General features: G+C 46.8%; 1 protein-coding gene across 1 annotated transcript in view; it reads left to right on the forward strand.

Annotated features, from left to right (window-relative positions):
• Positions 1-13,665, forward strand: part of SLC35B4 (solute carrier family 35 member B4) — a 14,302-nt gene extending 637 nt beyond the window's left edge. The window contains exons 2-10 of the mRNA XM_042816111.1: positions 3,279-3,392; positions 4,385-4,487; positions 5,627-5,676; positions 6,278-6,359; positions 7,695-7,755; positions 8,543-8,652; positions 9,420-9,495; positions 9,727-9,802; positions 10,597-13,665. Coding sequence (XP_042672045.1) covers positions 3,279-3,392; positions 4,385-4,487; positions 5,627-5,676; positions 6,278-6,359; positions 7,695-7,755; positions 8,543-8,652; positions 9,420-9,495; positions 9,727-9,802; positions 10,597-10,843 — 919 coding nt within the window. The 3' untranslated portion in view covers positions 10,844-13,665. The remainder of the gene's footprint in view (positions 1-3,278; positions 3,393-4,384; positions 4,488-5,626; positions 5,677-6,277; positions 6,360-7,694; positions 7,756-8,542; positions 8,653-9,419; positions 9,496-9,726; positions 9,803-10,596) is intronic.
• Positions 13,666-14,200: the final 535 nt, after the last annotated feature.

A 14,200-nucleotide genomic window follows, 5' to 3' on the forward strand; every position in this document is an offset into this window, starting at 1 on the left:
TTGGGATCCATCTGAGCTCTGCATCGCCTTCCTCACCCTGATGGAGGTAGGCTGCTGCAGCTTGGAGGAAGCGATGGTCTGTTGGTTTGGTTTCCAGGTCAAGTCTGCCAGCAAAAGTACTAGATCTGACTGGAAAAAATAGGGATTGAATTGGCTGTGTGTCTACCTTCATACTTAGTCAGCATGGAGTGGCATTCCCTGACTGACTGTTGGCTGTGTGCACTATAAAAGTGCCCATGCTTTAGAAATAATAAGCCTTAAAGCCTGTCCTCACTTCCTCCCCACCCATCATTGTCTCTGACTATTAGAGAAAAGGGAGTGGGAAAATTAACCCAGTAGTAATTAATTGCTTCGAAGTGGAAGACCAGTAACACAAGGTTGCACAATCACTCAGCAATCACTGGATAAATCAAGAAGCAGTTCTTGGAGGGAGAGACCTTACATAACAAAATGTGCCCTTCCTCTTGAGGGTTGCTCTAATCTGTGCTACAGCATCACTGAGGGAGAAGGAATGACCCTTTCTCCCCACCCTCCAAGATAAAAAGAGCTTGGGATTGGGGTTTTTCCATTTGCTTGTCACCAGACTTCTGTTTCCTCCAGCCATTTGGCCCTGCTCAAAGGCTGCTCAAATATATCTAAGAAAAGGAGCTTTTTACAAGTAAGCTCTTGAGCCTTGCCTCATATCCACTGTAGAAATTCCCCTGTTCCCAATAGTCCAGTTCCTGTGTCCTCCCTTCTGTTCACCTTCAGTCCCCAAACTGGGGCAGTACTGCTTGTTTCTTTGGGTCTTGCTGTTGTCTGAAGGGAAGAGGCCTTGAAAATGAACATGCCTATAACAAAGGAGATCTTGGAGCTGAACAACAGAAAAATGCAGTAACCAGAGTCTAGTGGGGAATGACAGAGGTGACTGAAAGAAATTTGCTTGGGATCCATGTGGAAAGAGTAAAGGAACGAGGACTGCTTAGTCTAAAGATGCTGAAGGACAGACAGAAGACTTAAAATGCACGGAAAATGGCTGTGGAGAAGAGGAGACAGGGCAAGAAATAATGGGCTTCAGTTGCTATGAAAGTGATGTAAAGCAGGCCAAACAAACAGGTTTGCTCCTTCTTGGTGTATTGAAGTGGGTCCCTAGGAGGGAGGGCAGGGAAACTCCTTGTTGGATGTTTTCAAGAGCATGTTAAGCAATCTGCTGTCTGAAGAAAAGGGGCTTGAGTAGAGCAAGAAACACTTTAGTTCTTCCCATCTCCTGCATTCAGAGCCTTTTCTGCTGGCATCCTTTCCTCGTTGATGCTGTGGGACTGTCCTTGAGCCAGGCTTGCTTAGAAAGCCCATGATATGCGTGTGACCTTCTGAAGTCGTGTCCTTGGGAGGTGTCTTCCCTGTAAAGATGTTTGAAGCACTGCTTGTTAGACCTCAACAGGGTTTCTCCCCTTGTCATCCACTATCTGCTGAGGCTGCTAGATGCTGATAGCCCGGGCAGTTCAATCCTAGGAAGCATCATAGATAGACAGTGCTTTGCTTCTGAAGGTCTCTCAATCAGTTGCCTACAGCTGAAGAATTTATTTGGTTGACACACTCAGACTACTTGCTGTTTCTTTTAAGTCTATCAGTGTGCTAGGATTGTGAGTCAAGCATCTGGGTGGATACAGCCTGGGTTTGTTTATTTTGGAGGTCTTTTTTTTGTTTGTTTGCCTTTTTATTATCTGTCAACACATAACCCTCTGCCAACGTTGTATTGGTAATGTAAGGTGATATGTACAGCTAGCAGCTGGATGCAAGGATCTGTGAATTGGGAGGAAAGAAAAGCTAGTGTTTGAGAACAGTCTTGGCTTGTTTTCAGTCCAGGTTTACTCTTGCTTTATGTTTTCCTGCAGAGGCATGGTTTATAATCCTGAGCCTGGCCTTTGTGATTCAGTTTCTCTTCTTTTCCCCCATGCAACCTGGCTTCTGGTCTCAGGTTCACTCTGCTTTCTATTCCATCACGTAACTTCTGAACCTTTTAACCATGCTGGACAGCAGGGATTGGAGTTCTGTGGACTATTGATCTTTAAAAAACGTGGAAGTTGGCAGGTGGGTAGAGGGGTGGCACTCAGGCTGGTGCCATGAAACATACAGGGAGAAGATGGCCTTTCCAGGAGCTGTTTGGTGGTAGGGTGTTTACATGAGCAAGCTGCCTGCTGGTGCAGCAGGGACTTGGCAGCATGCGTTGCCTCCATTAAGTCCTTGGCCTCAGCTTCTGTCTTGCAGCAGAGGAAGAGAAGTCCTCCCTGTGTCTCCTGCTGCAAATAACAACAAGCTTTCTGATCATCTGACATCTCATAGCCTCTCAACAGCTGACAGTGTACCTGCTGGGAAATCTCTTGTTCCATGTAAACTTCTTAGGAATAAGGCAGAGCCTGCAGCAGGCACACCCACCAGGGGTGCTTTAGCTACCAGGGTCTCTTCTTTGAGGTCAGACCCCATTTTGTGCCTTTCAGTACCTTGTGGTGGTTGAAAACTTCAGTGGAAAGCAACATTGCACTAGCAAACTCGCTGTCTTGCTGTCTGTCCTGTGGCATTTAGTGCTGACACCTTTTTGGGTTCCAGTGATGAGCTGTTGTAGGCTCCTTGCCTACAGCAAATGCAGCAGGGCAGGAAGCTGAAGTTTGCTGAGCGAGTTAAAAGCAGCTCCAATCTGATGTTTGTGTGTTGTGGGGATGGGGTACACGCAGAACCAAGGCCATAAAGCCTTGCTGTGCTGACATGAGCCTCACCTCAGCTCTTCCTTCCCATGGTGGAAATAGGGGTTATGAGAAATCCTGCTGCCTTCTTGCAATCATAGTCATCGTTTCACTTGGCCTGTAGCACACACAGCAGCGTGAATGGAGTGAGAGAGCCCTGTCAAAACCACTTCCCCATGAGAATGGAGTCCCTGCTTCGCTATGGTTACGTCAGTGCTCGATGTCGTGCATTCGCACCCTATGCCATGGTGGGGCACTATGGAGATCCAGATCAGAGCAATTTCTTCTTTCACTTTCTGGCCTATTTCACTGTGTCCGCCATGAAGGGAATGGCTGCTTCCTTCATCTTTGGAAATGGAAGGGAAACAAGTGAGTCAGTGCCTGCAGGGAAGCATTTAACAAAAGCAACATGAGAATCTGGGCAGATAAAACAGTGGAGTCCCTCCAGGTTGATGTTCGCTGTGAGATTGCGAGCTGCTAGCCAGATTTTATTACAGCCCAGTTCACTGTGCTCTGTGACATTGCTCTTATGCTTGTCTTTCTTCTCCACACCTGCAGGCAGTTTCCAGGATGTGGGAACATAGTGACATTCTCCCAGTTCCTATTTATTGCAGTGGAAGGCTTTATCTTCGAAGCCAACTTTGGGAGGAAGCGGCCAGCCATACCAATGAGGTACAGTGGGCCTGAATGTTTTCACCTGTTGCAAATTGACTGGCTAGATTATCTCAAGAAGTGTTTAATAAAATGGCTTATCTGTGTATCCTGTCCAAATCCTATCCATTCTGCAGCATTTGCAAAGCCTCATTGAGAACCTGTCATGCCTGGTAAAATACAAACTCCTTTTTTATCAAGAATATTTAATAGGAAATCGCTGTCAGATATGCACCTGTCTGAGAAACAGGGCAATATTTTGCACATTTAAGAATCTTTTGTGGTTGAAGAGCTCACTGTCTCTCTGGGGCTTCGTGCAGTGGATGTGGAAGGGAGAGCTTTACTGGAAATCTAGCTGGATTCACTTTCACTTTTCTGCCTCAGGGTTTAATTTGTCCCAGGTTTAGCCTGGCGTGTTCATGCTCTCCTCTCTGGCACTCTGTAGTTGATGTGACATGGGGAACTTTTGTGGGGTTCCTTAGCACACTGCCTCGCCTGCAGCAGAATGCTGTGCTCAGCACTTGGGATAGAGATCCTCCTGCTAAATGCAAATTCATGGCTGCATGACAGCAAGGAGCTCCCTAGGATAGGTGTGGGACCATGGAAGTGTTCAGCCTAGGTTTGAATGATTTCTTCTTTTGTTCAGGGTAGTGATGCCTGCAGACAGAAATCAAATTCCTCAAATTAAGCCCCTGTCTTAAACCACAGTCCTTAGGTGAAAGGGGTCTGGAGGAAGTCCATGCTAAGAGATTCCAGCTGGGGTATCCTCAGTTCCCCTTTGCTTCTGCAGTTGGCAAAAGGGAGCTGGTGTAGATCAGCCCACTTCCAATTTCACTTTCTTGCTGCATCCAAATTGTACTGATCTCTTTGTCCTTGTCACAGACCAAGAGTTATGTGGTTTCCTGCTCAGCTCCAGGCCTCTCTTTGTACCACTTGTCTCTTCTCAAGGTGTGTCCCAGCGTGCTCAGCCATGGGCTGATTTTGCTGACCACCACTTTGTGTTCGTGTTCCAGGTATTACCTCATCATGGTGGCCATGTTCTTCACTGTCAGTGTGGTGAATAACTATGCTTTGAACTTAAATATTGCCATGCCACTGCACATGATCTTCAGATCGGTGAGTACAGCCATGCTGTCCTTTCCTACCTCCTGTGACATCTCTCCCCATCATCTCTGCAAACGCTCTCTCTGGTGCATCTGTTCTTCCACGATTTTTTCTTTCCTGAGGACAACAAAATCCTGAGCAAAAACAATTCCAGCTTAATTGTGGGGAGAGCAGCCTTGCTGTGATAGCTCAGCTCTAAGTCTTATTTTCATAATTTTAACCATTAGATGTCCCTAGACAGATGAAGAAACTGAAGCTGGAGCATACTTCATCTTTCCTGAGCTGATGAGGAAGTAAGAGTGACAAAACCAAACCCAGGCTCTGTCTGTCAGACTTACATGTGCTCAGTTGCTGGCCAGAGGAACTCCGCTTTCCTTTCCACCTCCTAGTTAAGCAAAATGGTTCATGTTCCACAGTAGGTGCCTTTGTTCAATGCCTTGGGTCAGAGAGGACGCATTTGGCCATGTGTTCCTCCCTGGGCCTCTGCTCTGGAAGGTGCTATTAAAATGCATCTTCACTTAAGTGTTTGCACGTGAGTGTCTGGCTAAAAATACCTATTAAAACCAAAGAAAATAGAGCCCTGGTTGCTGGGAATAACAGAATCTGCTGGGCACATCTGCTGGGTGGAGGCTTTTCTTCCACAACTTATAGCATAAAGCTTCATAGCTTTATAGCATCTTCACAGCATTGAGATAGGTGCAGTCAAGGGGCATTAAAAAGAAGAAAAACAGACAGTGCTGTAGGAGCCCTGTCCTGCATTAACCATGAGAGATTTGTGTATTGCAGCCCTGCAGCCAATCTCTGCAGCTGCACTCCTGTTCCCAATTAAAAACACAGTGGTTTGGCTACGTGCTGCTCTGTAGCACATTGAATGTTGGGAGTGGGCAAAAAAAGGGAAGGTCCATGGGCCAGGAGACCTTAAGAGCCTGTTTGCATCCTTGTTCCCAAAACATTTGGCTTGATTTCTCCCTTTCTGATAGTTGAAGTGAGACTCCCTTTATCCTGTCAGACTCCCTGATCCCGTTCTTCCATTTCACTTGATGCTTTCATGGTAGTTGTACTGAGCTCAAGGTTATTTGTCTGAGCACAAGGAATTCTATCATGCTGACCTTCTGTTTTGTTTTTTTCTTTCTGTCTTTTCCTTTCCCCAGGGCTCTCTCATAGCAAGCATGGCTCTAGGTATCATCATTTTGAAAAAAAGGTAAATCACAAGCACTTTTCTTACCATCTTACACCATCATGCAATGCACTGCCACTGGCTTGATCCTGACTGATGTTAAATGCCTTCCCCTTTCCTCATAAATAGCCTTGTTTTACTGATAGTGAAGATGAGGCACAGGGTCTGCCTGGACTAAAGGTCCTTTTCAACACTCTCACTGCCCCTCACTCCTTCAATTAAGGCAAGTGTAGACTGGATGAGAGTTTTTAAATATGGCTGCAAACCACTGTTAGCTCTTTTCTTTCCTATTCCATCTCGTATTTACTTCTCTTCTACTTGGTATACTGACTCTGGCTGGGACAGAGTTAACTTTCATCACAGCAGCTCATAAGAGTTCTGTGTTTTGGCTTTCACTGTTGATAACACACCAATGTGTCCAGGCTTCTTGTTTTCTATGAACTCTGCCTCTCTGCTCAGTAAGTTGACCTTCTGTTCCCAGCCATGTCCAGCATTAGGTAAAGTGTTTGTTCCCATGGTGCCAAGTCCGTAACAGTGTAACAGAACCAAATACAAAGCAAAGGAGAAATAGATGAACCTTGTAAATCTGAGCTGATCACTGGCATTTCTCTTCTCTCCTGTGCAGATACAGTTTGTCGAAATACACGTCCATAGCCCTGGTTTCCATGGGGATCTTTACCTGCACTTTCATGTCTGCAAAGCAAGTGGTAAGGATTGCAAGGGGCCTGAAGTCACAGCTGTGAAACTTTTTGACAGGAGGAGCTGCCCTGGGCACCTTGATCAGTAATTCCCTTTGCCTGAGTGTTCATAGAGAGGCAAGATGTCTCCTAGATCTGCTCCCTGAAATGATTTGTTTCTCATTTTTCAGTGGGCCAGAGGGAAGGAAAACACCTGCATATAGCTTAATTATAGATGCCTTACCCTGTGTTACTCAGGTTGCTTTTTGTTGAGAATCATCCATTATTTTTTTTTGCCACACAGGTCACAGCTAGGAGCTATTTTCTCTTGCCCTTACTGCAATGTGTTACAGTCAGGAGCAAGAAAATCTTTAACAAAAATGAGCCATTTTATTTCTTTTCTCTCTTTATCCTGGAAGAGTCTGTCAGGATTCACAGTTTTCCAAATCTGTTCTCATCCAACATGACTTTCTCTGACCCTTGAAATGAAATACATATGCTTGGAGAACAGGAGGGAGTGAAGAAAATCCACGGGTAGCACCAGTTTGGGCTTTATTTGGGTCAGCATTCACAGCCTGATCTTGTCAGCTGAAGACAGAAGACTGGTATAAAGTGACAGTCAAGTGAAAACCTGTTTCACTTCATCCAGCTCTAAGAGACTGGATAGCTGTCAAGCACAAAGAATGCCATCATTTCATAGCTACTTATCCTCTCAGGGTCTGAGGAAGGTCTGTGCTTTACAGCCTTGCTCTGTATTAATCCAGATTATCTTTTAATGGGTGTGGGGTTTTGGAAGGAATGACATATGGTGTGCAGAGTTACAGAAATATAATGTGTAATCTAATTTGCCCTAAACCATAGCAGAGGAGTTCAGATAAATCATGCCACCAAGTGTTTTACCATCAGCTAACAGCATGGACAGATCTGGTTCCCTCAGTGCCTTGACCATAAGCCAGTTGTAGCACCTCACTGGGACTTGGCCAGAGCCCTTGTTGTTTCCTCTATGTCCACTGTGACATGTGGACAGAAGAGACTGCCAGTGGGCCATCTGAGAGCTTTCTAAGCAGCACTGGTTATTTTTATTGTTGAAGAGTTCAGTCTTTGGCCAAGCCAGGCCATTTCTGTAAGAAAAATGCCTTTCTTGATCAGACATTTATACTTTTAACTGGAATCTGGTTTGTTCCTCAAAGCAGAGTGGAAATGTGCTGTAGTTGCTGTCACTTCCATTTAGCTGAAGAAGCAACTCTGGAGTGAGCATTCTTTTCTTTATGGGCTTGCTTGAAGCATAACACAAGCCAGGAATGAGGTAGAGACAGGCTGAAGGAATGCAGAGCTCATGATGACTGCTGTGTCTTCCTCCACCAGGCATCCGACTCCAGCTTGAATGAAGAGGATGGACTCCATGTTTTCTTGTGGTGGCTGCTAGGTATGTGAGCACATCTCCAGCCACCCCTGCTGAGATGCAGGCAAGGCTCAGCTCTTTGAGGTCTCAAACTTGGACACATGGGTTGGGCAGAGCAGACTGTGGTGGGAGTCCATGTGCTGGTGTTGTTAACATTAAGCTTCCAGTAGATGTTGATTTGCAAAGAGTGGGAGTTTGTGGCATTCATTAGGAGCTTTGTGCAAGGAGGTGCTTTTCGTTTGGCCAACAAGTCAAATACAGCACCTGAAGGATAGTTGCAGGGTAGTAGTCTAGTGAGAGAATGAGACTACAGTCAGGCATGGTTGCAGGTACCTTCTTGATTCCTCCCTGCCTGTTGTAGCTGAGGCTGTGAGCTATGCAGCAGTGAGGAAGAGGGGCAGTTGCCAGTTCAAGTTTTTACTCAGCACAGTGCTTCATGGAGGACATTTTACAGTCTGGCAGTTGTTTTATACATTCCAGCCTATATTTACTGATGGCTTTTCAGGGAACCTGAGATTGATATTTCATCCACAGTTACAAGTAACTGCATATTCCACCAACTCTGTTTTCCAGCGCTGTGTCCCTGCTTTTAAGATATATTCAGGACTGTCTTGGCATCTCAAGCTTTGCAAATAAGATACCTCTGTTCCAAGGACCACTAATAGTTTTCTGCCCATCTTGCCAAGTCTGGGAGTTCTGTCTTCTCTCAGTCTTTTCTCTCACTGCAAGCCAAATCACAGGAGTCCTTAGGCTGGTTGACTTGAGCTGAGCCATGCTTAAGCAATGCTTCCAGGCTGTGCTTCTCTTCCAGGTATTGCTGCACTCACCTTCGCCCTCCTCATGTCTGCAAGAATGGGAATTTTCCAGGAGACACTGTACAAGCAGTTTGGGAAGCACTCCAAAGAGGCCCTTTTTTACAACGTGAGTCACTGCATCTTTTCTGTTTTTTTTTTTTTCACTGGGCACAGAGAGCTATTCAGACACCCTTTCCCTCCCTCCATCCAGCACTCAGATCCATACAGGCAGCCCTGTGAGCTACTTCAAATGATGGTGGTTTCAACTGTGTGTAGTCCTCAGAACCCAAAAGATTCCTTTGGAGGTGCAGCCCATGTGGTGAATTTTAAAAAGAGGGGAGGCTTGGCTTCCTGAATTTCCCCTGCTCAGCAGCAGATTGGTGACTTCTCTACAACAGTGCTTTGCATGGTGGAATTCACAGTCTGTATGCCTGGGCTGTAGTAGATCCTTCTTCATCAGGGGGAAGTTCTTCACAGAGAAAGTGGTGAGGTGCTGGAGCAGCTGCCCAGAGAGGCTGTGATGCCCCGTCCATCCCTGGAGGTGTTCAAGGCCAGGTTGGATGTGGCCCTGGGCAGCCTGGGCTGCTATGAAATGTGGAGATTGGTGGCCCTGCATGTGGTAGAGGGCTTCATGATCCTTGAGGTCCCTTCCAAACCAGGCCATTGTTTGTTCTGCGATCCTATCTTCCCCCTTTGCTTCCTAGAGGGAGGAGGTTTTTTTGCTGCTGTAGGTGCACAGGGCATGTTAAAAACAGGCAATATTCCTGATTGTGAGGATGGAGCAGTGAATCGTGTGCTCGCATCCACAGAGATGTGTGAGACTGATTTTTCAGAATGAGGAGTGGATTCACATGATTTATTAACATCATGCCTTCCTTTACCTTTTCTTTCCAGCATGCGTTACCACTCCCTGGCTTTGTCCTCCTGGCTCCAAACATCTACCACCATGCAGTTCTCTTCAGCCAGTCTGGTGAGTGTTGCATAGGTGGAGCCTTGTTCTTATACCTTTCTGTCCTCTGGAAAATGCTGGATGAAGCTTTTGTCATTCATGGACAGGAGAGACGTTCTTTCTCCTTGCATCTCCTCTTAGCATTAGCAAGCCTTGCTCCCCTCTGGCCCACACTTTGTGTGCCTACAGCAGATAACATTTTTTCTTGAAATAATTGATGTTGAGAGACCTCCTTGTCCTTTCTCCCCACAGAGCCATTCCAGATCCCAGTGATTGGGCTGACCATGCCAATCATGTGGTTCTACCTCCTCATGAATGTCATCACTCAGTATCCTTCCAGTGTGCAGCTTGAGACGAGCTCTGGAGACAGCAGCACAATGGGAGAGGTGAAATGGAGTGGGGATGCTGAGCTGATGGTGCCTTCCCTGCATTTTGGTAGCTGATGTTTGTGTAACTCTTGGAAAATACAGAGTGGAATTTAACCTGGAATTTTGAAGTTTTCCAGGATGGCTGAAATCTGCCACCACCTCCCCAGGGTCAGGCTGGCTGGTAAAAGTGGTTTTGCCAGCCATTAGAAGGGATAACTGTTACTCATATCTGTGTGCAATCTCCCAGGCAGCAAGGGAAGATCTGCAAGTCTGATGAAGCCAAGGTACCCTGGAAAATGGGGCCATTCAGTTAGCAATTTTCTCACTGTTGACAGGTTAATGTGCCTTATAGCTGCTCAGGCCCTTCAGTGAGACCACCCATTTATCTGCCTTTCCTTTGCCTCCTTCAGGAGGAAAGGGAACTTCTGTTAGTTACAGATGGAGAAGTCTGATTTTAGTTTCCCTTAGCTTCATTGCGAGAGCTGCAAACCCTGTTTGCCATTAACCTTTTGCTAGCACATCAGCTCTGGCTCCTGTAGTGGAGGAGTTTTGCTTTCCCATAGAGCAGGCTGAAGGGGATTTTGAGAATCCAAGGCGTCCCTGAGGTTCAGAGCTGTGCACAGCTGAGCTGGGAAGGGACGTTTATTCCTATATAACCAAACTGGGGTTATCCATTGCCCAAACCTTTGCATTCCTGAGGCTAGGAGAACCTCCCTTTTCAGCTCTGATGCTCCCTAACCTCCCACCAACCAAGATACGTCTGCATTCGGGGCGTCTTCATCCTCACCACGGAGTGCACCTCCCTCACTGTCACACTGGTGGTGACGCTGCGCAAGTTCGTCAGCCTCATCTTCTCCATCCTCTATTTCCGCAACCCCTTCACGGCCTGGCACTGGCTGGGCACTGCCTTTGTCTTCGTGGGGACTCTCATGTACACAGAGGTGTGGAACAGCCTCGGGCCCCTCCTGGCCCGCTGGAGGAAGAGGCCGAAGGAGGAATAGCAGCTGGATACTCTCTGCATGGACCTTTTTATTGTTTTATAGAGCAGAGCAGCAGGAAATCCCCCTAAAGGGGGTCCTTTTTATAACACAGGGGAGGTGTTGGCTGTGCCAAGCTCCTGGGAAACGTGGAGCCTCTGCTTGGAACCTGCCTGGAGTAATGGATTGTGGTGGGAGGATACGGTTACATTTGAGAGGTGCATTTTGTTATGCAACCCCTTTTGCTTCCCCCCCCTTTTCCCGCCCCCCAGCCCTTCACCTTCTCCTTCACATTTAAATAACCCTTTTAAAGTAATTTAAAAGCTGACCCAACTCTTGAATAGGATCCCAACCTTGTGCTTTTCTGCAATCCTCCCAGCTTTGTTGAGCTGAACCCTGAGCCCGTTTGGTGCCGTCCTTTAACAGTGAGGTTACTGTAGTGCATGACTGAGCCCCAGGGAGCCACCAAGACACTGCTGTTCATGGAGCAGGTTTTTAGTTACACTGGAAATGCCAGGCTGTCCTTGTTGCCTGATCCTACCACTTTTGCTGCGAGTTACAACCCATAGCTTCCACTTTCTCCAGACTCTCTACCAGGGAGTGGCTTTGGGGACTTACCTGTCACTAATATCATGATGCTGCGCTGGTACTTAATGAGGTGGAGGGTGTCAGGGGTTCCTGCTTCTGGTAGTCCTTAGTGTAGATCACTTTTCAGCCACCTCTTCCTCCTTTTTCCATCATCCCAAGCGTGGCCACAGGGGAATTTGTTACCTACAGTCAGCTGCAGTGATTTGTGCTGAATCACTTGTGTGCCTGGGACATCCCAGTGTAGAATCATGGAACAGTTTGGCTTGGGAGGGACCTTTTATGAACCCCACCACCAGAAAGGTTGCCTAAAGGCCCATCCAGCCTGGTCTTGAGCATTTTGAGGGATGATCCACGGCCTCTCTGGGCAGTCTGTTCCAGTGCCTCCCCACCCTCAGAGCGAAGAATTTGTTTTTAACACCAAATCTAACTCTTATTTTAAAACAGCTACCCCTTGCCCTATCACTACACACCTCAGGGTAAAAACATTGCCAAGGAATTTCAGAAGGGCCAGAACAGCTGAACTTACTTCTATTGCTGGAAAGGGGCTGGTTTTCCTGTCTTTTTACCCAGCCCTCCCCTTTTCTTTCTGTCTCCCGCTCCTTGGGGATCAGCTTCACTCATGACATTTCTATGCACCCACTTGGTGCAGGACCAGTGTCCCATACCATCACCTCTTGCACAGCACATGGGAACACTTGCAAGAGCTTTGGATGCATGTCTTCCAGGAAGGCAAAGAGCAGCACTGTTCTAGGAGCTGTTCATGGTTGAGCAAATCAAAGGTTGACGAGCAGCCTTGTCTTTCTTGGTCTTGAAGCAGCAGGGGAGCACATGCATGGATTTTATTGTCTTGATTTTCCTTTAGCACCGTGGTTACTTCATTGCGATGCTCCCCCTATTCAGCCATGAGAGCATCCAGTAGTGTCAAGTTGGTCACGTCAAGCTTGGCCAAGGGAGGACAGCAGTAATCTGATGTCCCTCCACCAACATCTTCATGGCTTTTGGCTTCAGTATCTACAGCCCCTTCAGCACGAGAGCTGTGCTTGTGGTGCGTTGCTCCTGTCAGCAACAGAGCACCACACGGCCCTGGGTGTAGGGAGAAGAAAGAGCAAAACCTGCAGTACTTGTCAGTACTGCTAATAAGCAAAGAAAAGAAGAAGAAGGAAAAACAAACATGATGCAAAGACAATCCCTCACCGCCTCCCAGTTAAAACAACACCAACCACTCCCCGAGCAATGGCTGCCATCCCAAAACTCCTTCCCCTCCTTTCTATTGCTGATTTTTATTGAGAGCAGCTGTGTGGCTGTCCCCCAGCTTATTACCAGCCCATGGCCTAGTCACAATGAGGGCAGAGTGGGGGGGAAAAAGAGAAAGCATCGACCCTGTGCTGCTCAGCAGTAGGTTAAACATTGGTGTACTGTTAGCATTAACCCCATCCCAGCCAGAACCAGATGAAGGTTTTGTCCTAGTTTGATTTCTCCTGAGCCAGAAAAAAACCTTTTGTATTATCAGAACTGGGATATTTCCAAGGATTTTCTGGATGTGGAAACTATTCCCCAGCAGCTTCCCTGTATGTCGTGCAGCTCAGCTCTTGCTCGTGGCTGTGGTTTTTGCAGCCTGGGTTGAGGAGTTAGCAAAACAACAGCTCAGCAGGTGCCTGAGTGCCTGTAACATAGTGTACATAGCCTACTCCCCAGGTTGTTGCCCTTTGTATCAAGAAAACTGCATGTTGTCACCCATTTCTGTGTGATGATGGTGCATTTGGGAATGTTTGGGTTCCTTTTTTTTTTTAAGCTGTAATTCCCTCAAACCAGGTATCAGTCATGGGTTATATTTTTATTGTTATCCCATACTTTTTTTTTTAACTGTCTGCTGTGTGATTCTGTGTGTTTCCAAATATTTATTGTTGTGGAAGTGTCAGCGATTCCTTTTCTGCTGTGGGAGAGCTCCCCTGGTTTGTGAGGTGAAGGGAAGGTCCTTGCAAAAGTGCCCCAATAGCCAGAAATAATATTTGAATCCTCCTTACCCAGAATGGGGTACTGATCTGTTTGGGTTTTACGTTTGGAGTGGAAATGATAGAGTGATAGGACCCTTTTTTGTTTTTCTTTTAGCAGAGGCAGGCAAAGTGATGAGCCAAGATGCTTTTAGACCAGCACTTTGGATTGACAGCCTTTGGGTTGGCTGGTTGGGCTTGGGGGCATTTTTGATGTTGAGGTTTGGTTTTGTTGAACAAAATAAATATCTCCTGTTCAAAACATGAGGGTCCTTTTGTTTCTCCTTGCGTATTTTGCTTCTGGCCGTCGGCTGGCGGCGATCAGAAAATTACAGGGGAACTGAAAACACACAATTTATCCTCCCTTTAATATGAGGAAAGGTAGGAATGATTCAGTCTTGCTGAGCTTCAAGGGAAGAACTCAGCCTTATCTCCTTTTCCTGCCGCTGGCACACAGCAGAAGATGAGTTTTTCTTGGCAACGCTGCTGGAAGGAAAAGCCCAATAAAGGACCCTTTTCCCTAATCCATCTCCCTGCAGCAAGGACACAGTTGGGATGTTCCCGAGCCAGTGGTTATGCCATGGTTAATGGAACAATGCCAGCAACAAGATGTCCTGTGGCAAAGTGTGCTGTAGGACTTGGTTGTGCCGTGATTTATAGATGAGTCCATCAGCACAGCCCCAGTTGTGTATCTGCCCCGTTTGCCTGCTCAGTGCCCATGGGCTTACCGTGATAGACTTGTGGGTCAACTACCCTCACCTTCACTTACCAGAGAATGGCTTAGGTTGGAAAGGGACCTTAA

Source organism: Centrocercus urophasianus, unplaced genomic scaffold (assembly GCF_019232065.1).
Source record: "Centrocercus urophasianus isolate 14NV4802_14NV808 unplaced genomic scaffold, USGS_Curo_1.0 seq_15, whole genome shotgun sequence".
Classification (NCBI taxonomy): domain Eukaryota; kingdom Metazoa; phylum Chordata; class Aves; order Galliformes; family Phasianidae; genus Centrocercus; species Centrocercus urophasianus.